Below are 25,853 nucleotides of genomic sequence, written 5' to 3' on the forward strand. Positions count from 1 at the left end.
AGAGAGAGGTGGGGGGGGGGAAGCAGGCTCCCTGCTGAGCAGAGAGCTTGATGTGGGGCTCGATCTCAGGACCCTGGGATCATGACCTAAGCTGAAGGCAGAGGCTTTAACTCACTGAGCCACCTAGGTATCCCCTAATCTTCATGTTTTTATGTGTTCTCCACATTTTTTTCTTGTGGTTGATTTTAGTTTCATAGTGCTAGTGTTAGAAAAGATACATGGTATGACTTCTACCTTTTTGAATTTTTGGAGACTTGTTTTGTGGCCTAACATATCATCTGTTTTGGGGAATGCTCCATGTGTATGAGAAAAGAATGTGTATTCTGCTGTTTTAGGTTGGAATGTTCTGAATGTATCTTTTGGATTCATATGTTCCAATGTGTCCTTCAAAGCCACTATTTACTTTTTGATTTTTTGTTTGGATGATCTATTGATGTAAATTAAATCCCCTACTGTTATTGAATTACTATCAATTGCTTCCTTTAGGTTTGTTATTAGCTGCTTTGTTTTTATGTGTGCTCCCATGTTGGGTTCATATATATTTGCAGTTGTTACGTTTTCTTTTTGGATTGTTCCCTTTATGATTATGTAGTCTCCTTTTTTGTCTCTTACAGTCGATGTTTTAAAGTCTATTTTGTCCTATATAAATATTGCTAGTTTAGCTTTCTTTTCACTTCCTTTCACATAATAAATGTTTTTCCATCCTTCACTTTCAACATGCATGTATCTTTAGGTCTGAAGTGAGTCTTTTGTAGGTAGCACATAGATGGATCTTGCTTTGTTATTGCTTCCTTCACTTTTATGTCTTTTGATTGGAGTATTTAGTCCATTTACATTCAAAGTAATTATTAATAGTTATGTATTTATTGGCATGTTGTTATCTGTTTTATGATTGTTTTTGTAGTACTTCTGTCTCACTTCTCTTGCTCTCTTCTCATTGTTTGCTTCTGTTCATTAGTGATATGCTTGGATTCCTTTCTCTTTATGTTTTGTGTATCCCTTACCAGCTTTTGACTTGTGGTTACCATTATGCTTATATATATCATCTTCTGAATATAAGCTGATGGTTGATTAAGTTCAAACCCATTCCTAACAAACTAAAGTTTTACTTTTCTCCCCACCCCACCGTGTTTTCATATATGGTGTCTTATTTTTCATCCTTTTATTTTGTGAATTCATCTATTTCTTAGATTTACTTAATTTTACTGCTTTTGTGCTTCCTTTCTTCTTACTCCTTAGGGTATAATCTTCTCACTCAGATTATCCCTCTTAACATTTCTTGTAGGGCAGGTTTAGTAGTGATGAATTTAAGTTTTATTTGTCTGGGAGCTCTTTATCTATCTATCCTTCTGTGAATGATAGCATTGTTGGTAGAATACTCTTTTTTGTTCAAATTTTTATAAATTCCAGTTAGTTAACATAATAGTATAATACTGGTTTCAGGAGTAGAACTTAGTGCTTGATCAGTTACATATAAAACCCAGTGCTCATTACAACAAGTACTTTGCTAAATACCCATGACCTACTCAGCCCACCCCCCACCTGCCTTCTTCCATCAACCCTCCATTTGTTCTCTGTCATTAAGAGTCTCCTTTGGTTTATTTTCCTCGCACATTTTCCCCCCTTCCCATATGTTCATCTGTTTTGTTTTTTAAACTTCACATATGAGTGAAATCATATAGTATTTGTATTTCTTTGACTAACTTATTTTCACTTAACATAACACACTTTAGATCCATCCATGTTAATGAAATGGCAAGATTTCATTCTTTTTGATGGCTGAGTAATATTCCTCTGTGTGTGTGTGTGTGTGTGTGTGTGTGTGTGTGTGTACACACCACATCTCCATTCATCAGTGGATTGACCTTTGGGCTCTCCCCATAGTTTGGCTATTGTTGATACTGCTGTAAACATTGGGGTGCATGTACCCTTTCAAATCTGCAATTTTGTATCCTTTTGGTAAATACCTAATAGTGTAATTTTTGGGTCATGGGGTAGGTCTGTTTTCTCTTTCTGAGGAACCTTCATACTCTTTTCCCACCAACAGTGTAAGAGGTTTCCCCTCCTCCACATTCTCGCCAATATCCATTGTTTCCTGACTTGTTAATTTTAGCCATTCTGACAGGTGTCAGGTGTTATCTCATTGAAGTTTTGATTTGTATTTCTCTGATGATCACTGATGTCAAGCGTGTTTTCATGGGTCTGTTGGGCATTTGTATGTCTAGGTTAGCTATTTTTAACATTTAGTGATGTTGAGCATCTTTTCATATGTCTGCTGGTCAGATTTTTGTCTGAATATTGATGCCATGACTTTATTTTTTCATACTTTATTTATTTTATTTTATTTTATTTTTTTAAAGATTTTGTTTATTTATTTGTCAGAGAGAGAGAGAGAGAGCAAGCACAGGCAGACAGAGTGGCAGGCAGAGGCAGAGGGAGAAGCAGGCTCCCTGCTGAGCAAGGAGCCCGATGTGGGACTCGATCCCAGGACGCTGGGATCATGACCTGAGCCGAAGGCAGCTGCTCAACCAAATGAGCCACCCAGGCGTCCCTATACTTTATATTTTTTAAATATTAAACGATTTACTGTAATAAAGTATTTTCAAATTTAATTTTTTTCATTATTTAATGAGCAGATATTATGTATCATTTATTGTTTAGGTAATGATAGAAAATGCTGAGCAAAAGAACACATGGACCCAGCCTTATAACATGAGTAAAACATTAACAAGACAATCATAAAGATAAGTATATACTACAACTTTAGACACCATTAGGAAAGAGAGGTATCCAGTGCCATACAAGTTTATAGTGAGGAGATAAAGGCACTTACCAACCGCATTGGATTGTCTTTTTTGAGAAGATGTCTATTCATGCCTTCTGCCTATTTCTTTTTTTTTTTTTTAAAGATTTTATTTATTTGACAGAGATCACAAGTAGGCAGAGAGGCAGGCAGAGAGAGAGGAGGAAGCAGGCTCCCTGCTGAGCAGAGAGCCCGATGCGGGGCTCGATCCCAGGACCCTGGGATCATGACCTGAGCCGAAAGCAGAGGCTTTAACCCACTGAGCCACCCAGGCGCCCCACCTTCTGCCTATTTCTTAACTGGGTTATTCATTTTTTTGGGTGATCAGTTTGATAAGTTCTTTATAGATTTTGGATAATGACCCTTTATCAGATATGTCATTTGTAGATATCTTCTCTTATTTTATAGGCTGCCTTTTAATTTTGTTGATTGTTTCCTTTGCTGTGTGGAAGTTTTTTTTTATTTTGATGAAGTCCCAGTAGTTCGTTTTTGCTTTTGTTTCCCTTGCCTCTAGTCAACATGACTAGTAAGAAGTTGCTACAGCAGAGGTCAAAGAGGTTTCTGCCTGTGTTCTCTACTAGGATTTTGTTGGTTTCCTGTCTCACATTTAGGTCTTTAATCCATTTTGAATTTATTTATGTATATGATGTAGAAAAATGGTCCAATTTTATTCTTCTGCATGTTGCTGTCCAGTTTTCCCACCACCATTTGTTGAAGAGACTGTCTTTTCTCCATTGGATATTCTTTCCTGTTTTGTTGAAGATTAGTTGAACACAAAGTTGAGGGTCCATTTCTGAATTCTCTGTTCTGTTGCATTGATTTAAGTGTCTTTTTTTGTGTCAGTTCCATACTGTCTTGATCACTGTAGCTTTGTAATATAGCTTGATGTCTGGAATTGTGATACCAACATTTTTTAATTGTCTGACCCATTCAAACAATTTATTTTCAACGTAAACATATAAACTCAACATGAGATGCCTAACTAAAGCAAGCAGCACCAACAAAACCGAGACAGTTTCTCTTCTTCTAAGGTTTAGGATTTGCCCAGAATTCCTTATACATGGAATAACCCATACCGAGAGTCATTGCTCCCACAACAAAGCCTTGGGCTGTCACACACGTGTCAATCAGGTGAACAGACATTTTAGTATTTCCCCTGCTCTTCAATTTATATAATCCCTATGTAACAATTGCTGCAGATGCCACCATGCCAATGGGAACAAACAACTCCTCTCTGGCTTTTGGGATAAGTTTAGATCCCTGGTCTTCATCATATGAAGAAAGAGAAACATCTGTGCCAGTTGACATAGTGGCTGAAGAATCCTCCTACACTGAGAGGACTTAGGCTTCTGGTAATAAATATATTTTAACTATGTATCTTCTTCCAATCCTTGAGCATGGAATGTTTTTTCGTTTCTTTGCGCCCTCTTTAGTTTCTTCCATCAGTGTTTTATAGTTTAGAGAGTACAGATCTTTTACCTCTTTGGTTAGATTTATTCCTAGGTATCTTACGGGTTTTGGTGCAGCTGTAAATGGGAGCGATTCCTTGATTATTTTTTTCTCCTGCTTCATTATTGGTGTATTGGTGTATAGAAATGCATCCAATTTCTGTACATTGATTTTGCTGAATTCATGTACTAGTTCTAGCATTTCTGTGTGTGTGCAATCTTTCTGGTTTTCTTTTTTTTTTTTAAGATTTTATTTATTTGACAGACAGAGATCACAAGTAGGCAGAGAGGCAGGCAGAGACAGAGGAGGAAGCAGGCTCTCCACTGACCAGGACCCTGGGATCATGACCTGAGCTAAAGGCAGAGGCTTTAACCCACTGAGCCACCCAGGCACCCCATCTGGTTTTCTACATAGAGTATCATGTCATCTGCAAATAGTGAAAGTTTGACTTCTTTCTTGCCAATTTGGATGTCTTTTCTTTTTGTTTGATTTCTGAGACTAAGATGTCCAGTAGTACGTTAAATAGTAATGGTGAGAGTGGATATCCCTGTCTTGTTCCTGACCGTAGAGGAAAAACTATCCTTTTTTCTGCATTGAGGTTATTGGCTGTGGGTCTTCGGTATATGGGCTTTGTGATGTTGAGGTATGTTCTACCTATACCTTAATTGCTGAGCAAGAATGGATGCTGTATTTTGTCAAATGCTTTTTCTCCATCTATTTGAAAGGATCATATGATTCTTTTCCTTTCTTTTATTAATGTGGTTTATCACATTGATTTGCATATATTGAACTGACCCTGCAGCCCAGGAATAAATCCCACTTGATCATGGTGAATAATCCTTTTAATGTATTGTTTGGTTTGATTTGCCAGTTTCTTGTTGAGAATTTTTGCATTCTTTTTCATCAAGGATCTTGGCCTGTAATTGTCCTTTGTAGTGGGGTCTTTGTATGGTTTTGGAATCAAAGTAATCCTGGTTTTGTAGAAAGATCTTGCATGTTTTCCTTCCCTTTCTCCTTTTTGAGTATTTTGAGAGGACTAAGCATTACTTCTTTAAATGTCTGTTAAAATTCCCCTGGGAAGCTCTCTGGGCCTGAACTTTTGTTTGTTGGGAGATTTATTTTTTTAAGATTTATTTATTTATTTATATGAGAGAGAGAGAGAGAGAGTGCTCGCGAGAGCGAGAGATCGAGAGAGAGAGAAAGTTGAGGGGAGGAGTAGAGGGAGAAGCAGACTCCCTGCTGAGCCTAAGGCAGATGCTTAACTGACTGAGCCACCCAGGTGCCCCTGTTGAGAGTTTTAAGATTTTTTTTTTAAAGATTTTATTTATTTATTTGACAGACAGAGATCACAAGTAGGCAGAGAGGCAGGCGGGGGGCGGGGGAGAAGCAGGCTCCCCGCTGAGCAGAGAGCCCGATGTGGGGCTTGATCCAAGGGCTCTGAGATCATGACCTGAGCCGAAGGCAGAGGCTTTAACCCACTGAGCCACCCAGGCGCCCGGGAGATATTTTTTTAACATTTTATTTATTTGACAGAGAGACAGGGAGAGAGTTGACAGAGAGACAGCAAGAGAGGGAACACAAGCAGGGGGAGTGGGAGAGGGAGAGGGAGAAGCAGGCTTCCCGCCAAGCAGGGAGCCTGATGTGGGCACCAGGGCTTGATCCCAGCACTGTGAGATTATGACCTGAGCCAAAGGCAGCCACTTAACGACTGAGCCACAGGTGATTTTTGATTACTGATTATTGATTACTCAGTCGGTTTAAATTTTCTATTGTTGTTTTGGTTTTGTTAATTTGTGTGTTTCTAGGAATTTATCTTCTAGTTTGCCCAGTTGGCGAGTAATTTTTCATAATATTCTCTTATAATTGTTTGTATTTCTGTGGCATTGGTTGTAATTTCTCCTCTTTCATTGGTGGTTTCATTTATTTGGGTCCTTTCTCTCTTTTTTTAAATTCTGGCTAGTGGTTCATCAGTTTTATTAATTCTTTCAGTGAATGAGCTCTCATTTTCATTGGTCTGTTCTGGTTTTTTTTTTTTTTTTGGTTTTGTTTTGTTTTTGTTGTTTATATATCCTTTTTTTTTCTGTTCTAATCTTTATTATTTCCCTTCTTCTGCTGGTTTTCACTTGCCCTTCCTTTTTCTAGTTCCTTTAGGTTTAAGTTGTTATTTGAGCCTTTTCTTGCTTCTTAATGTAGGCCTATATTTCAGTGTACTTCCCTCTTAGGACTGCCTTTGCTGCATCCGAAAGGTTTTGGACTGTTGTGTTTTCATTTTCATTTGTTTCCATGTATTTTTTTTATTTCTTCTTTGGTTTCCTGGTTAACCCTTTTATTCTTTAGTAGGATGCTCTTTAACCCCTGTGTATTTGTGGTCTTTCCAATTTTTTTCTTGTGGTTGACTTAAAGATTCCTAGTATTACGATCTGAAAATATGAATGGTCTGATCTCCATCTTTTTGTACTTGTTTAGGGCTGATTTGTGATCCAATATGTGATCTATTCTGGAGAATGTCCATGTGCACTTGAAAAGAATGTGTGTTCTGCTCCTTTAGGATAAAATATTCTGTAATTTTAATATCCTCTTTTTATCACTATTTTTTGCCATTTTAATTACTGTGTGTCTTGGTGTCAACCTCCTTGGGTTGATTTTTTGGGGGGGGTCTCTCTCTACCTCTCTGTGGATCTGGATTTCTGTTTCCTTCTTTAGATGTAATTTTTCAGGTATTATTTCTTCAAATAAACATTCTGCCCCATTTTGTCTTTCTTCTCTTTCTGGGATCCCTATACGTTCCTATGCTTGATGGTGTTGCTGCGTTCCTTTAATCTGTTCTCATTTTTTATTCTGTTGTTTCTCTTGTGTAGCTTGATTACCTTCCAGTACTCTGTCTTCAAGGTCACTGATGTGTTTTTGTGCTTCCTCTAGTCTACTATTTATTCCCTCTAGTGTAGTTTTAATTTCATTTATTGTGTTCTTCATCTCTGCTTGGTTATTTTTTTAAAGATTTTATTTATTTGTTAGAGAGAGAGAAAGAGAGATTACAAGTAGGCAGAGCGGCAGGCGGGGAAGCAGGCTCCCTGCTGAGCAGAGAGCTGGATGTGGGGCTTGATCCCAGGACCCTGAGATCATGACCTGAGCCGAAGGCAGAGGCTTAACCCACTGAGCCATCCAGGTGCCCCAAATGCTTTTTTTTTTTTTTTTTTTGTATTTTATATCTCTTTTTGAGGTTCTCAGTGAGATCCTCCGCTCTTGTCAGTTCTAGTGAGTATCTCTAGGACCATTACATTAAATTTCTCTCCGGCATGTTGCTTATCTCTGTTTTGCTTGCTTTTCTTCCTGTCACCCCCCCCCCCCATTTGGTGCATATTTTTTTTTTCTCATGTTGTGTCACTTTTTGTCATTTATATGTGTTAGGAAAGTCATCTATGTGTTTTACACTTGTAAGTAATGGTCCTTTGAGGAAGATTTTGGAGGTGTCTCCTGTGTGTGTTGTGTGCACCATACTGTTGTGCCTGAGCCACAGTTTTCTTCAGTGTAGTTGGATCCAGTGGCTCCCTTTGTCTATTAGGGGCAAAGTTTAGTCCCTGCATTGTTAATAGGCCAGTCTGGGGACAGCTTGTGCTTGAGTTGGCTTATATAAGACATTTGCAGGGCGCGCTCTTAACTGAACTGCAGAGTACTCTCCGTGTATTGTCCCCTGAGACTTGCATAAGTGAGTGGGGCCTGCTATCAAAGCATTTGTCTGCCCTTAGTCTTCTGCAGGGCTGCATTTGAACTGGTCTGTGTGCTTATTTGTCTCTTCCCCCAGGGCATGAGTCATTTTGTATTGGTTCTAGCCACTTTTAGGTCTGCTTGCACAATGCCAGTGTTTTGGTTCCTCTTTAGGTGGACTTTTGCTGTTGGGTTCATTGGGCCATATTGGAAGGAGAGGGGGTGTGGGCAGGGCCCATAGTATCAGCAACGTATGCACTAATCTGCTCTAGAGGGGACCTGGAGATGCTTTAGAGAACTCTAACAGAGGGCATGGTGTACTGTTTGCAAGTGAGGTGGAGTGTTCTCTGGTCCCTGGTATCAGGACTAGGGATTGGGGAGGTTAAGTGGCACCTGCCCACTCTTTTGTTCTTGGAGTAGTCTCCTGAAGATCCCTTCCCCTCCTGTGCAGGTTCTCAGATAAGTAAATACACCAATTTCCTTCCCGTAAACTTGGTTCTATGTGGTATCTCACTGGGGTTGTTTTTCATGCTAGCTCTTTAAGGGCAGGGACTCCATTTCCTCTTGCTCTGTGGTTTTCCCAGAGCCCAGCCTGCTGATTTTTAAAGTTCAAAGTATTGAGCCCCACTGATTATGAGAATTTTCAGTGTTGAGTTTCTCTCATTTTTAAAGCCAAATGTTATGGGGCTCCTTCTTTCCAGTGAAGGCCCCCCATGCCTGGGGAACCTGGTATGGGGTCTGCTCTTCTCCCTTCTCCGTGCTTGTGGTTTCCTTTACTCTTGCAGACAGTCTCTGGGTCAGTTTTGTTCTTAACCATGTCTGTGCCCTCTCTACCATTTTTAAAAAATTTTTTTAAGACTTTATTTATTTATTTGACAGAGATCACAAGTAGGCAGAGAGGCAGGCAGAGAGAGAGAAAGGAGGAAGCAGGCTCCCTGCCGAGCAGAGAGCCGGATGCGGGGCTCGATCCCAGAACCCTGAGATCATGACCTGAGCCGAAGGCAGAGGCTTAACCCACTGAGCCACCCAGGTGCCCCCTCTCTACCATTTTTGATGTGACCTCTTCTCTATGATTGCTGTGGAGAATCTGTTTTAACAGTCTTTGGCTTGTTTTCTGTGTTATTTACACTGATGTAGGTGTTATTTAGGTGTTTCCATGGGTGGATGGGAGCTTAGGACCCTTCTACTCTATTATCGTCTCCTAAAGTTGATATTGATACTTTTAATTTTAATTTCTTACCTCAGATTTCATTGTAGTCTTCCTCTTTTTGTATTTTAACTTCTTTCTGTAATAGAGAAATCTGGCTCTGCTATCCTCACTTCTTGTACTCATTTGCTCAGTCCTCATGTTATCTTCCTGGTTTCAAATTTGCTAACCATACCATCACAACAGAGAAACCTAACTAGCATTAAGTATTTGTTTTAAATTCTCTTTGTCTTTAGAATGACATTATATAGTCAGAGTTCTGTGTTTGGGTAGATGGGGAATTATGCCTCTGGTGGTGGTAGACTAGTTTCATTTACACAAGCAGATTACCTCCCACAGATATAAAGTCTGGCCAAAATACTGAAAATAATTATTTGAAGGAACTGGAAAGTGACAAAAAGCAGACACAAATGGGAGGGGAGTGAACACATGGAGGAAGGAAATACTATTAGTGGATTCCCACTTGTTAAGCCTTTTTTCCTTATGGAAAGTGCCAGTTAGCTCAGTCGGGGGCAGTTAAGATTGGATAGAAATCTGCATTCATATTGGATGAAGTATGAAGAAATTTAGGGGAACCCTAGCAGCTTTTGTAAAACGAAGGGAGTGGATTCCATTCAAAAGAGAGCTACAAATTGAGAACTCCAAAAGCTTCAAAAACTCCAACCATACCTGTGATTGAATTGTTCAAGTGCAGCCCAGATTCCAGGTAGCTCAGTTATGGGCTAAAAGAACAGTAGAAAAATTTAGTTGGTTCCAGTACAGGGTAAACAGTTTGGGGTTTGATTTCAACTAAGTTAACTGCCTGCATCCTCATAACAGAAATATCAGCTCTTTGGAGGAACATAGTGGGCTGCAGTGTCTTCATTTTATCTTTAAACAAATGACCTGTACCAATCCAAAAATACTAGGTAGATGAAGAAAGAAGAAATGTGACCCATGCTTGAAAAGGAAAGACAATCAGTAGACACCAATCTGCAGATGACTCCAGCTTTGAGATTAACAAACAAGAATATGAAAGCAGCAATTACAACTAAGCTCAAGCACAAAAGGGCAAATACATTTATGATGAAAAGAGAGATAGGAAATCTTCGCATAGACATAAAAATGTAAAACCCCATTTTGAAATTCTAGAACTAAAAAATACAATTTTGAATAACACATCATTGTACTTGACAGGAGATTAAAGGTAGCAGTATAAGTGTTAGTGAATTTGATGACAGACTAATAGACTTTATCCATTTGAGACTAGAAAACATTAAAAAAGAAGGTGTGTGGATTCTTGCTCTTCGAAGCCTTTCCCCAGTAAAACTGTATAGTTATCAAACGCATGCAAAGAGTAAGAATGTGTAATCCATGCTCAGGAAAAAAAAGTCAGTGGAAATTCTCAGTGGGCCCAGCATTTTATAGTTATTCATATACTAATTTTGCATATATTTTGTTAGGTTTTTACATAAGTGTTTCAGGTATTTGGGGTGCTATTTTAAAATCTGTTGTTACATGTATTTTGTATTTTATTTGTTCATTGCAGGTATGTTGGAATTTTATTCTCATTTTATGTTGTCCTTGAATCCTGTGAACTTGCTGTAGGGAGGATTTTTGTTTATTTTTTTGCCTTGTTGATTCCTTGGAATTTTCCACATAATCTTATCTGAAAATAGGGACAGTTTTAGTTGTTTCATCTGTGCTCATTTTAATTCTGTTTCTTGCCTCATTATGCTGGATAGGAGTTTTTATATTTTCCATTATTATCTTGAATGGTGATGGCAGATGTTCTCTTGATGTTTCTGATTTTGGTGGTAAAACAGTCTTTCACCGTTAAGTATGATGGTTCCTGTATAAATGATTTTTGTAAATACTCTATCAAGTTGAGGATGTTTCCCTCTATTCCTAGTCTTCTGATGTTTTTTTACAGTAATGTTTATATTCAGATAATTATAGATTCACATACAGTTGTAACAACTAATATAGAGATCTTATATACACTTAGTCTATTTTCCCCATAATGGTAACACTTTCTCAAGCTATAATACGTTATTGTAATCAAGTTATTGATATCTACAGATCTGGTTCAGATTTCCTAAGTTTTCCTTTACTTGTATGGTTTATTGAGTTTTATACAGTTTTATTACTTGGGTTGCTTCATAGCTCCACCTCTATTGTCATATATCCACTGTCACAGATTAGTCATCTTGCCCTTTCATAATCTTGCTCACCTCCCTAACCGACTGCTACCCAGGCCTAACACCTGGCAATCACTAATCTGTCCTCCATTTCTAAAGGTCTGTCATTTGAAACATGTTAAACAAATGTAATTATAGATTTGTATGTATTTGGGATTTGGTTTTTTCACTTAGCGTAATTCCCTAAAGATTCATCTGAGTTTTAGCATGTACCAGTAGTTATTTCCTTCTTATTGCAGTGTAGTAGTGTTCCATGGTATGGATATACTACAGTTTGTTTAACCATTCACCTGTTAAGGGACAGCTGGGCTGATTCCATATTTGAGATATTACAAATAGAACTGCTGGTAAACATTTGTGTGAGCTACATTTTCATTTCTCTGGGATAAATGCCTAGGAGTGCAGTTGGTGAGGTCATATGATGGTTCCTTGTTTATTTTAAGATACTCCTACTAAACTGTAAACTGAGTTCCAGAGGGGACACACCATTTTATATTCCCAAAACAACGTATGAGTGACTCAGTTTCTCTGCATCTATACCAGCATTTGGTGTTATCATTGTTTGCTTTTTAATTTGATGTATTGCGGTAGATAATTAATGATATCTTGGGGTTTTAATTGGCATTTCCCTAATGACTAATAACACTTTTAACACTGTTATTGAGATATACTTTGTATAGCATAAAATTTACCCATTTAAAGTACATAATTTAGTAGTTTTTATATTTCACAGATACGTGTAACCATCACCATAATTGTATAACCTTTTTATCACATCGAAAGAAACATCCCCACCCCCTCACTAATGTATCAAGCAACCTCACTAATCTTTCTTGGTTTTATGGATTTCCCTCTGCACTTTTCTTATGCATGGCATTGTATAATATGTGATCTTATGTGACTGGCTTCTTTCACTTAGTATAATCTGTTCAAGATTTATCTGTGTTGTAGCATGTTTTAATACTTAATTCCTTTTTATGGCCAAGTAACATTCTTTTATATGACATTTGTTTTATCTGTTCATGGATATTTGTCTTGTTTATAGCTTTTGGCTGTTGTGAATAATGCTGCTATAAACATTTGTAAACAAGTTTGTATATGGCAGTGTATTTTCATTTTTCTTGGGTACACACTTATGACTAGGATTGCTAAGTTGTATGGTAACTACATTAAATCCTTTGAGGAAATGCCAAAATGTTTTCCAAAGTGGCTGCACCTTTTTATGTTCCCATCTGCAGTGTATGAGGATTCTGATTTCTTTGCATCCATGACAACAATTATTTTGACTTTTTGATTTTTAGCCTTCCTAGTGCATGTGAAGTAGCGTCTCATTTTGGATTTCGTTTTCATTTATCTTATGGCTGAAGATATTGAGCATCTTTTCATGTGCTTGTTGGTAATTTGTATATATTTTCTTTGGAGAATTGTCTCTTCAGACCATTTGCCCAGTTTTTAATTGGGTATTTGTTTGTGTTACTGACTTTTAGCATTCTTTATATATTCCAGACTTTTTATTATGATAAAATTTAGCATTTTAACCAATTTTAAGTATACAGTTCTCTGGCATTATGTACATTCATGTGGTTGTGCAAACATCACCACCATCTATCTCCAGAACTTTTCTTCTTTAAAGGAAACTGTACCCATTAAGCACTAACTTTCCAATCCTCTCTTCCCTAGCTTCTGACAGCCACCATTCTACTTTCTGTCTCTATAACCTTGACTATTTTAGGATCCTCATATAAGTGGGAGGGCTAATACAGTTTTTGTCCTCTTGTGTCTGGCTTATTTTACTTAGCATAATGGCCTTCAAAGGTTCATCAGTGTTGTGGCCTGTATCAGAATGACCTTTTTAAAGCTGAATAGCATTCCATTGTATGTACATAGCATATTTTGTTATTCATCTGTCAAGGAGAACTTGGGTCAGATATATGATTTGCGAATATTTTATCCTGCTTTGTTGTTATCCTGTTTCATCTTCTTGATGGTGTCCTTTGAAGCAGAAAAGCTTTTGATTTTGATAAAGTACAGTTAATCTAATTTTCTTTTTATTGCTCATGTTTTTGGTATCTAGGAATTCATAGTACTAAACTTGAGGTCACAGCAATTTACCCCTATATTTTCTTCTAAGAGTTTTACAGTTTTTTTTTAAAGATTTTTTTTTTTATTTGACAGACAGATCACAAGTAGGCAGAGAGGCAGGCAGAGAGAAACTGGAGGAGGAGGAGGCAGGCTCTCTGCTGAGCAGAGAGCTCGATGCGGGACTCAATCCCAGGACCCTGAGATCATGACCTGAGCTGAAGGCAGAGACTTTAACCACTGAGCCACCCAGGCCCCCCAGAGTTTTACAGTTTTAACTCTTTAGATCTTCGATGCATTTGGAGTTAACTTTTGTATATGGTGTGAGGCAGGGCTCCCAAGTTCACTTTTTGCATGTGGATACATAGTTATGTTAACATCATTTGTTAAAAAAGACTATTTCCCCACTGAATGGTCTTGGCATCCTTCTTGAAAATCAGTCGGGGGGTGGAGGGGGAGGGAAGAAAACCAGTCAACCAAGGTTTTATTTCTGGATCTTCAGTTGTTGGGTGGATGGATGGAGGGATGGAGGGGTGGATGGAGGACTCATCTATATGTCTATCCTTTTGCTAGTACTACACTGTATTAATTACAGTTGTTTTATAGTAAGTTTTGAAATTGTGAAGTGTGACTCTTCCTATTTTGTTTTTTATTTTGAAGGCAAATTTGGCTATTCCTGTTTTTAATTCTATACTGATTTTTGAATGAGCTTGTCAATTTCTAGAAAAAAGTCAGCTAGGATTCTGACAGGGATTGCATTGTATTGATAGATCAGTTTGGGGACTATTACCATCTTACTGTTGGATTGTTTTATTTTCAGGTCATTCGTTATAAGTGAGTAGAAATACAGTTGATTTTTTTTATATTATTCTTGTATTTTTTTTTTTTTTTAGATTTTATTTATTTGTCAGAGAGGGAGAGAGAGCGAGCGAGCACAGGCAGACAGAATGGCAGGCAGAGGGAGAAGCAGGCTCCCCGCCGAGCAAGGAGCCCGATGTGGGACTAGATCCCAGGACGCTGGGATCATGACCTGAGCCGAAGGCAGCTGCTTAACCAACTGAGCCACCCAGGCGTCCCTTATTCTTGTATTTTTTAATCTCTCTGTACTCTTTTACTAGTTCTAATAGTTTTTTTGGTGGATTCCATAGATTTTCTACATATAAGATAATGTCATCTCCAAAGAGAGATAGTTTTACTTCTTTGTTTTCAATCTTGATGCCTTTTCTTTCTCTTGACTGCTTGTTCTGGCTAGAATCTTCATTACAATATTGAATAGAAGTGGCAAGAGTGGATTTCCTTTCTTGTTTCCGATCCTGGGGAGAAAGGATTCAGTCTTTCACTTTTAGTATGATGTTAACTGGTGGGTATTTTGTAGATAGTTGAGGATGTTCCCTTTTTTTAGGGTCTATTAAAATAGCTTTTAGTTTTTAGAGCTGTTTTACTTTTTAAAAAATTTCCAAGATTTTATTTATTTATTTAAGAGAGAGAATAAGAGAGAGAGAGAGAATGCACAAACCAGGAGAGGGGCAGAGAAGCAGTCTCCCTGCTGAGCAAGGAGCCGGATGTGGGACTCCATCCCAGAATTCTGGGATCATGACCTGAGCCGAAGGCAGTGGTTAGCCAACTGAACCACCCAGGCACCCCAGAGCAGTTTTATGTTCACAGAAAAATTGAATGAAAAGTACAAGGATTTCCTATATCTTCCTCCCCACACATGCATAGCTTACCCCACTGTCAACAGGCAACACCACAGCTGTACATTTCTTACAGTTGATGAACTTACACCGACAAGCCATTATCACCTAGAACCCAAAGTTTGCATTAGCTTTCACTCTTGGTGTTATACATTCTGAGGATTTTGACACATGTGTAATGACATGGATCTACCATTGTAGTATCATACAGGTTGGTTTTACTACACTTAAAATTCTCTGTTCCATCTATCCATTCTTCCTTTCCCCTTAAACTCCTGGCAATCACTGATGTTTTTACAGTTTCCATGGCTTTGCCTTTTCCAGTATGTCATAATAGGTAGCCTTTTCAGATTGGGTTCTTTCACTTGGTAATAAACATTTAGGGTTCCTCCATCTCTTTTTTTTTTTTTAAAGTGATGAATACTACTCCATTGTCTGGATGTACCAGGGTTAATTTATCCTATTCACCTTGTGAAGGATATGTTGGTTGTTTCCATGTTTTGGTGGTTATGAATAAAGCTACTTATAAAGATCTTTACATAAATAAAAAGGGTGTTTATGTAAAATAAAAGTGTTCATAAGCTCTGTGTGCAGGTTTTGAGTGGATTTAGTTTTCACTTTATTTGGGTAATTATCAAGAGTGTGATTGCTGGATCACATGGTAAGAGAATGGTTCATTTTGTAAGAAACTGCCCAAATGTCTTCCAGAGTGGTTGTACCATTTTCCCTTCCTAACAGCAATTGAATGAGACTTGTGTTGCTCACCAGCATTTGTTGTTGTCAGTGTTCTGCATTTATCCATTGATTGTATAGTACTATCTGCTTGTTTTAATTTCCAATTCCATCATGACATGTGATGTGGAGCATCTTTTCATATGCTTGTCACTTGTGTATCTTTGGTAAGGTATCTTCAGATCTTTTGCCCATTTCTAATCATGTTGTTTATTATTATTGAGTTCTTTGTATCCTTTAGATAATAGCCCCTTATGAGATTTGTCTTTTGCAGATTTTCTCCCCCTCTGTGGGAGAAGGACTTGTCTTTTATTCTGTTGAAGTTTGCTCGTATTTTGTTGAGGACATTTCTTTCTATATTTGTGATAGTATTCTGTAGATTTCTCTTTTTGTGGTAACTTTACTGGTTTTGGTATGATACTGGTCTCCCTCCTTTTTATATTGGAAGAGTTTTTGAAGAATTTTTTTTGAATGTTTGGTATATTTCAGTGGTGAAGGCATCTGAACCTTTGATTTTTTTCTGAGTAGTTTTTGATTACTAATTCAGTCTCTTCAGTTACAGGTCAGTTCACATTGTGTATTCTTTAGTCAGTTTTGTTTATGAGTGTTTAGGGATCTGTCCATATTTTGTTTTCTAATATTTTGGCATACAGTTATTCATGATATTCCTTTGTAATCTGTTTATTTCTTTAAGGTAGCTTGTAATGTCCCCTTTTTAATTTCTGATTCTAGTAATTTGAGTTCAGCTCTTTTTTCTTGGTCTAGCTTACGGTTGCTTAATTTCATTAATCTTTTCAAAGAACTAACTTCGGTTTTGGTGATTTTTCTATTCTGTTTCATTAAATTTAGCTATAATCTTTATTATTTCTTTCCCTCTGCTTCCTTTAGGTTTAGTTTTCTGTTATTTTTCCAGTGTCTTAGGTGAAGGGATATAAAATTTAATAATAGTATGATTATATTGTTAGTAAAAGATGGAGGTTAAATTTTAAGAGAAAATACTGAGAAGATTACAAGAGGAAATGTTTTGACACCAAACTACTATTTTTAGAAACTTAGTGCTTTTTAAAAAAAATCTTCTTTTTTAAAAGATTTTATTTATTTGACAGAGGGAGAGAGAGCAAGCACAAGTAGGGGGAGTAGTGGGCAGAGGGAGAGGGAAAAGCTGGCTCCCCTCTGAGCAAGGAGTCCAGGAGTCCGATGTGGGGCTCGATCCTAGGACTGCGAGATCATGACCTGAGCCAAAGGTAGTCGCTTAATGACTGAGCCACCCAGGCTCCCTGGAAACTTAGTGTTTTAATTTATTTTTATTTATTTATTTTTAAGGATTTTATTTGTTTATTTGTCAGAGAGAGCACAAGCAAGGGAAGTGGCAGGCAGAGGGAGAAGCAGGGTCCTCGGCTGAGCAAGGAGCCTGATGCAGAACTCATCCTAGGAGCCTGGGATCATGACCTGAGCTGAAGGCAGATTCTTAACTGACTGAGCCTCCCAGGCATCCCTAGAAACTTAGTGCTTTTAAAGAAGGAGTTAGTGTGTCAAGGGAGTGGTTCTGGTGAGAAAATTCTTCTGGAAATATTTTAATGTGAGTAATATAGTACCAGTACTGTTGTACTTCATAGATTGAAAAATGGCTTCATGGAGTTGTAGTATTGGTATTCTGTTTGATAATGCTTTGAAGAGATAAATAAAGTTTTTATTTCTTCTCTTTTAAGAAAAAGTCAGTGGTTCTGGAAATAACTCAGATATGATGGAAAACAGCAAGGAAGAGGTAAGACTAATTAAAAGCATTTAAAGATACTTACTAATTGCTAATAACCAACTAGAGTATATGTTATCAGATTGATTCTGTTTTTTTAAAAAGATTTATTTATTTATTTTAGAGAGAGCAAGCGAGCGAGCACATAACAGGGAGGGGCAGAGGGAGAGGGAGAGAGAGAGAGACTCAAGCAGATTCCATGCTGAGCATGGAGCCCAACACAGGGCTCGGTCTCATGACCCTGAGATCATGACCTGAGCTGAAACCAAGAGTTGGACACTCAAACGACTGCGCCACCCATGCACCCCAGATTGCTTCTGTTTAGTACATGCATGTGTTGAAGTTTACTGTATGCTGAAGTATTATGATACTTCATTTTGGGTAGTTGTTTATTTTTAGAAGGTGTTCATTGTTTTTATTATTGTGTGGTTCACTTTAGCAATATACCTAAAGTCAGACAACTGAAGATTTACTAACAAGATAATTATTTGAACATTATTATATTGCAGTGGTGCTCAAGGTGGTTGTTATGGGCATGATTCCATGGTTCTGACATCTCTCAAAACTGGATATTTAGAGTATCCTAAGTATTATTACAGGAACCCATTCTGATATCCTTCACTCATGATACCCAGGCCTATGCTACCTAGTATAAAAATTTTAATCCAAAAAAATATATTGATTATATTGGCAAAATGAGGATAAATTTAGTATCTCAAAGCAAATTGTAGAAGGTACTTTGTGCCATATGTTAGGATAGAGAAAATGACACATTTTTTTTAGATCCATTGGGATCTGATTACTTCTGTAATCAGATGTTGACTTGGGTCAAGATCATGGTGTAATAGTATATCCTCACCTACACACAAAGTTCAATAGAAACAATTTAATAAGAACAACCAGGAAGTTAATCTCAACTCAAGGAAGCCTGAGAATAAATGATAATTAGTTTTTGAAGTTCCTTTTAAAAAAATTTTTAGACTTAAAAGTAATATCCCATTATGTTAACTACATCACAGATTTTGGTATAAGGAAATAGTTAATTGTAGGGTTGTTCTTTGAGAGTTGTATTCACTTTTTTATTTATTTCTCACATTTAGGGAGCTAGCTCTTCAGAAAAATCCAAATCATCAGGATCATCACGATCAAAAAGGTTGGTTGATATTGAAGGGAAAACATTTTCAGATTGTTTTATTTTCTTTTTCTAAGAAGAATAATCTTTTCGAAACTTCAGGTGCCCTTGTTCTGACTAAAGTATTTAATACAAATGTACCCATTAAAAACTAGACAGTGTAATATAATGAATTCTTTTGTATCCATTAATTAACTTTAACACTTACTGATTCATTCTGACTTTGATTTTTAATGGAATTTTCCAAGGAGGATTTATCATGCCGTAGTGGTCCTTGCAATATGTTGATCATTTCTTTTAGATCATATATGTGCTCAAAAGAAGGACAGAGGAAAAATGAAATGAATGCCTCATGAAGCAATACGGGTTTTTTAGGATTATGTAAATTGTCCAGGATGATGGGGAGGGGTAGCCATTACACTTATGAGGAAGTTATAAGGAGATCAAAGAGTGGTAAAAATACTTTTCTGTGTGAAATTGTCAAAATGAATTGTACATAAGGACTGAAAATACTTCTGATCATACTATAAAGCATAATATACTGCAGAGTATTGATTTTATTAGAAGTTTGCAGTTTATTGGGCATTTGTTGTTGGGTTTTGGGGTGTGTGTGTGTGTGTGTGTGTGTGTGTTTAAGAAGGCTCCACACCCAGTGTGGAGCTTGAACTCAAAACCTGGAGATCAAGAGTCAGGGGCTCTATTGACTGAGCCATCCAGGTGCCCTGGGCATTCATTGTTTCTTACTAGTGGGCATGTCTCCTAATAACCACAGCTTTATTTTAACTTATTCTCTAAAGTAATGATTCTTTTTTTAAAAAAAGATTTTATTTATTTATTTGACAGAGATCACAAGTAGGCAGAGAGGCAGGCAGAGAGAGAGGAGGGGAAAGCAGGCTCCCTGCTGAGCAGACAGCCTGATGTGGACCTCGATCCCAGGACCCGGGGATCATGACCTGAGTCGAAGGCAGAGGCTTTAACCCACTGAGCCACCCAGGCGCCCTAAAATAATGATTCTTAAAGAAGAGATCCCTTTATGATTCCCCCCAGTAGCTTTTTTAGAGTGAACATACCCTGGTCCTACCCCAGACCTACTGAATCATAATTTTTGGTAATATGGTACAGAGATGTGTGCTTCTGTAGGTGAGTCTGATGTGTATCTCTGGTTAAGAATCACCATTCAATCTAAACACATTCTTTGGTTATTAATCTAACTGTCAGAAATGTCCATAATTCTATGGACTTAATTCTTTCATAGGAAACCTTCAATTGTAACAAAGTATATTGAATCTGATGATGAAAAACCTTTGGATGAAACTGTAAATGAAGATGCTTCTAATGAAAATTCAGAAAATGATATTACTATGCAAAGCTTGCCAAAAGGTAATGTGTATTGATTTTTCATATGTTAAAGTGTATTTTTAAATGTCATTATAAAATTGGGGCTTGATTATTGTTAGCTTGTGTAAAGGAGCAGAGCTAGCATTTTAATAGTGGTTGTCTGGAAATTATTAGAATGGTAATGAAAATGTGTGTTACTGAGGTTAAAAAATTAGAATATATGCAGTCAGGTTTGAAAAAGAGCAAAACTTATTTTCTCTTTCCATTGGGTTTTAGAAAAGAGATTTTGGTTTCTAAATTGTATTTGAATGTGGAAGTTAGTTTAAATGTTTATATTTAGTTTTGGCTCAGCAAATTTAAATATGCTTTCTTTATAGGTTAACACACAAATATTCTTAAAACTTGAAGAAAACATTTAAAAATCTGGTTTCATCTTACAGCATTCTTAAAGTCTCTAAGACCGAAAGCTGAAGTTAATTATAAAAGATAGATTTAGGTGTATTTCTTGTAATTATCTCTTTAAAATACCTTGTCACATGCCTTTCAACTGTTGCAGTTCTAACTTTAAAACCTCAATTAGATTGGGGGAAAAAAGCCAAGTAAAAATCTTGGATGTTTCATAGCCCAAGTCTGAGAGAAGTATGATATATGATAAGAGTAATGATAAAGGTCTTGGTAATTTCATGGTGTTTCAGAGTCAAAGATTTAGATTTTTTCTTTATTAATAATATGTGGAAGTATGTTAGATTTTTCAAATTTATCCTCGCAGATCATTGATAGCAGTGTTTACTAAATTTTGTTCTCTGTCTACATTTATATTTTTGCGACACATTTTTTGATTATGAAAGTTAAGAAAATGGGAAGGAGCATAAGATATTACTTGACTAGGACAAATTAGGAGTTATAGTAGATGAAATATGAAATGAGGAAAAGGAATGAAAGAGAAAGTAGAAACAAAGAAAATTGATGGGCCTACCATTTACTTGTCTTTGCAAATCAACTGTGACAATTTTATGCATGGTTGGTGGCCGAGGGCAGAAACAACGACTTGAGGGAGTGTGAGTCCCACAGGCAGTGACTCACTTTGGATTGTTACATTCTCAGTGGTTGTCACTGGGAGTCCTTATGATGGTTACTGGGTGAGCTAAGAAATAGGAGTTAAATTCATTCTTTCAATGGTACTGTGGCAGAAAGTATGGTATGTTTCTAACCTGAATTAATCATAATTCTCTCCCACCAAACCAAAAATAGACCCATTTCATAAGGTAGAATTTGGGTGATGATGATTATTATAATGCTATATTGAGTGTGTATAGGTACCAGACTTATAGAACTAACTCATTTAATCCTCAAACCAGTATTGTAAGATAGTTACTGTTTCTACTTGTAGAAATAAAAGAACAGATTCAGAGCTCAAGGAACTTTTTCAAGCTTTAAATTGAGAAACTGGGTCCGCTTGAATCCAAAGCTAGTGAGTGCTTTCTCCACTCTACTACTTTGCTTCCATTTAGAGAAGAATCTTCAGAAATAATTCTGTTTTTTCATTAATTATAAATCTTGAGCTTTTTCAAATGCTATGGCTTCTCTGAGAGTATGTATGTGAAATGGTTGTTGTAAATGAAGGTTTTTTTGGTGTGTAGATTATTTAAATTCACCAGTTTGTAAAAACTCATTCCTCTATGCCTGCTTTCCCTTTCTTTTTTCCAGAGACTCAGAAATACATATTACTAGTTGTTGTACCTTGCCAAAATCTGTGTGCTGAATAACATAGGCCCATGTTTCAGGGATACTGCCCCTGACAAGTCCCGGGTTTTAATTTCTTAAATGTTGCCAATAATGCCCAATTACCAAGCCCAGCAATGTAGGTAAATGTGAGACCTGGACCCTTTTTACTATGCTCCTGCTTTATTTGCTCTTGAGAGATTATAAAGAAAACTTAAATTAACAACCTATCTTCTCAGATCACATGTTTTATACTAAGAAGTACCTTCTTTATAAAATATTCCATAGAGACCAATAGTTGATCTCATTCTACAGTTTATTGTTAGAACAGTTGAGCTTAAATACCTTAAGGCAATCTTCTGTTTTAAGACTCTTTAAGGACTTTTCAGGGTACTAAAAATTTGACATACTAGTTGGGAAATGCCTCAGAATAGGTATAGCAATAATAGCAGAATTAACTTCTCACATTGCCTCCCACTGTCCTCCCCCAAAACAATATAAAAAAAAACCCCTTACAAATCTTTTTCTGAGTTTGTGATTTGGATTATGAGAAGAATAGGATGTCTTTTTAAAATTTTCCTTCTGGTCCTTCTATTTTATAAACTTTTTTGGAGCTTAGCATGGGTGTTCATACTCAAAACAGTTTTTGTGATAGGCACTAAAAATTCAGAACTGGGCTGAGGCTTTCTACTTTATTCACACATTTCTGTTATAATCAGTTCATAAGATCCCCACCCTATTTTTTATTAATTATATTCCAACAAGTAATCTTATTGCTGACACCTGGCCCTTTTACTATTTCCCTGTTTTATTTAGTTTTGAAGAGGTCCTTACACAAGTATTGAAAGCTTGAAAGAACAAAATTATGTACCAGCAATGTTGGCTTTATCTGAACTGAAGTCTTGTACTTCATTTGCACATTTAATATGTGTAATGGTTTTTTAAATGAAATCATTCTAGGTACAGTGATTGTACAACCAGAGCCAGTGCTGAATGAAGACAAAGATGATTTTAAAGGGCCTGAATTTAGAAGCAGAAGTAAAATGAAAACTGAAAATCTCAAAAAACGCGGAGGTAAATACAAGTGGAAATGAAAACATGAGTTTAAATTGCTGTTTATGACCATATTGGAAAATCTGATGTGCTTATTAAAAATACCTCCACTTTTCTGCCCGTTGTTTATTAAAAGCACTACTTAAAAATAACTTCTGTTTCTCTCTGAGCTCTGAAGCAGAAAAGGTTAAACATTTATCAAAATACCTTTGCCTTCAGTGGCTATAAAGTTATCTCAAGAAGCTTAGCATTTCCTTCTTGAATATTAGTTCTGTAATGCCTATACGCCAAAATACCATGTGTTCCCTTTCACCCGGAAAGAGTTTCAGATTTGGACAAAATCTTGCCTGTGGCCTATTACATATATATATATGTAATACATTGTATCACAGAGTTACCTGTGTGTTAGTATTATTTGGGGTGCTTATTAAAAATGCAAGTCCCTTAACTCCACTAACAAATTAGAATTTTGGGGGATGATGTCAAGAATGAGCCCCATTTTGTTCTTTTGTATATTCAAGTTGGAGATCAACTGATGTAAGGATAATAATGTAGAAATGAGTAGGAAGGAGAAGGGAGCTAGAGCTAGTAACCTTCCTTCCAGCTGTCTGAGCCGTCTCTTCTTTTGTCTGTCTACCCCCACTTATACACACACCATGTTGACTAATCATCTGTAGAAAGTTAGCATAAGGAGGACTCATTTAGAAATTTATGGCAGTGGGGTATGTTTCCCATTTGTGTGTGATTTTTAAATAGTGCCTGTATATTTTTTGGGCAGATTTACAGAGCCATAATCCATGACTGTAAAAGGAACAAATCTCTAAAAAATAGAACATGACACTAAATTTCTAAGTAGAAGTGTAATGGAAGCCTGTCTTTAATATTTATCATGTTACTTGTGAAATTATAGCATAGTACTTATATTGGTGAAATTTTGTGCACATTTTTATTTCAGTGCTATATGCTTATTTTGATGGAATTAGTAAAATATATCTGTATTATATATATTTTTGGATTAAATAACTCATTAGGTTGTTGGAGAAAATCAAAGAAATGTTTAGTCTGTTGTCCACAAGGGGGCGTTCTGCTCCTTTCAAGCATAGGGAAGATTTATGGAGAATGTAGTTCATAGTAGGGAAACGGCCATTGCAGCAGCAGAGCTCGCCAAAGCTGAATAGTTTTGTTAAAAGAAAGAGAATCAGCAAGTTGAAGGTGACTGTAGGGATCAGTAGCAAGAGTCTGGAGAATAGATAACTAAGTGCACTGCATTGTATCAAAATTAGTATCTAAGTGGGGTCTTTGGGGAGGCACTCTTGTTCAGTGTCTAGAATGTGTATAAGGGCCCAAAAGGAGAATGAAAAAAGCACAGTTGTTGGGGAATGCATTCTTTTTTTTTTAAATTTTTAATAAACATATAATGTATTTTTAGCCCCAGGGGTACAGGTCTTTGAATAGCCAGGTTTACACACTTCACAGCACTCACCACAGCATACACTCCCCACCAATGGGGAGTGCATTCTTAGTGCCATTTCACTATGCTGCTGGTGTTTGGTCTAAGCTGATACATTTGGAACATTTTATTGAGTGTTCTGTATAAGAATGTTTATATTATGCTTAATGAAATGTATGTTTATAGACCTATATATACTATATACCTAAATCTCTCATGTTAATTTTTGTCTTAATGATTTGCTATATCTTTAAACTGTCAGAAATTATACAGGGAATTTAACTGTTTGCTTATGTACACGTGTATGAATAAACCAGTGATCTGAGGTACTGAGTTGCTAGTTAATATTCAAGCTTCCTAAGAAAGTTCTATAATTAAAGCCTAGCTTAGGAAACTGTCAAGAAGGTAAACTCTGTATAATCTTGTATTGATTTGAAACAAAATTAAAGGTATAGTTTTATCCACCATTTTAGGAGCCACTTTTTAAAAAACACCATAGCCTACTGACAACCTTTTCCGCAGTTTGTTAGAAAGTATATTTTACACCTAATTTTTCTACCTGGCACAATAATTTTCTTTTATTTTAAATTCCAGTATATTTAGCATACTGTGTTATATTAGTTTTAGGTGTACAGCGTAGTGATTCAATAATTCCATACATCGCACGGTACTTATCGTGACAGTACTTCTTAATCCCCATTGCCTATTTTATCCATCCCCATACCCACCTTCCCTCTGGTAACCATTAGTTTTGTTTGCTATAGCTAAGAGTCTGTTTCTTGGCTTATCTTTCTCTCTTTTTTTCTTGTGCTCCTTTTTCTCCCTTAAATTCCACATATTAGTGAAATCATATGGTATTTGTTTTTCTCAGATTTATTTTCCTTAGCATTACACTCTCTAGTTCTAGCCATGTCATTGCAAATGGCAAGATTTCATTCTTTTTTTTAATGGCTGAATAATATTCCATTGTGTATATATACCATATCTTCTTTATCCATTCATCTGTCAATGGATACTTTGGCTGCTTACATAATTCGGCTGTTGTAAATACTGCTTCTCTAAATATGTGCATGTGTCCCTTTGAATTAGTGTTTTTGTATTTTGGGGGTAAATACCCAGTAATTGAATTACTGGATTGTAGGATAGTTCCATTTTTAACTTTTTGAGGAACCTTCATATTGTTTTCCAGAATGGGTGCACCAGTTGACATTCCCACCAATAATGAAGAGGGTTCCTTTTTTTCCACGTCTTTGTCAACACTTGTTTTTCTTGTGTTTTTGATTTTAGCCATTCTGACAGGTGTGGGTTGATATCTCATTGTATTTATGATTTGCATTTCCCTGATAATGAGTGATGTTGAGCATCTTTTCATGTGTCTGTTGGCTGCCTGGATGTCTTCTTTGGAGAAATATCTGTTCATGTTCTCTGCCCATTTTTTAATTGGATTATTCATTTTTTGGGTGTTGGGATTTATAAGTTCTTTTTATGTTTTGGATACTAACCCTTTCTTAGATAACATTTGCAGATATCTTCTCCCATTCTAAAAGGTTGCCTTT

At 36.7% G+C, this 25,853-nt stretch overlaps 1 protein-coding gene and 1 pseudogene across 5 annotated transcripts in view; one reads left to right on the forward strand and one right to left on the reverse strand.

Moving 5' to 3' along the window:
* Nucleotides 1-25,853, forward strand: part of LOC111160945 (ATRX, chromatin remodeler) — a 298,603-nt gene that overhangs the window by 64,158 nt on the left and 208,592 nt on the right. For 3 of the 5 annotated variants that reach the window (XM_022524346.1, XM_022524345.1, XM_022524347.1), the window contains exons 3-6: nt 17,559-17,614; nt 18,703-18,755; nt 19,990-20,114; nt 22,755-22,868. In XM_022524346.1, coding sequence (XP_022380054.1) covers nt 17,559-17,614; nt 18,703-18,755; nt 19,990-20,114; nt 22,755-22,868 — 348 coding nt within the window. The remainder of the gene's footprint in view (nt 1-17,558; nt 17,615-18,702; nt 18,756-19,989; nt 20,115-22,754; nt 22,869-25,853) is intronic. The other 2 variants (XM_022524348.1, XM_022524349.1) reach the window with 1 other exon arrangement.
* LOC111160947 lies at nt 3,830-4,111 on the reverse strand (annotated as a pseudogene).

The sequence above is a fragment of the Enhydra lutris genome, unplaced genomic scaffold (assembly GCF_002288905.1).
Source record: "Enhydra lutris kenyoni isolate GAN:26980312 unplaced genomic scaffold, ASM228890v2 scaffoldscaffold79, whole genome shotgun sequence".
In the NCBI taxonomy this organism is placed as follows: domain Eukaryota; kingdom Metazoa; phylum Chordata; class Mammalia; order Carnivora; family Mustelidae; genus Enhydra; species Enhydra lutris.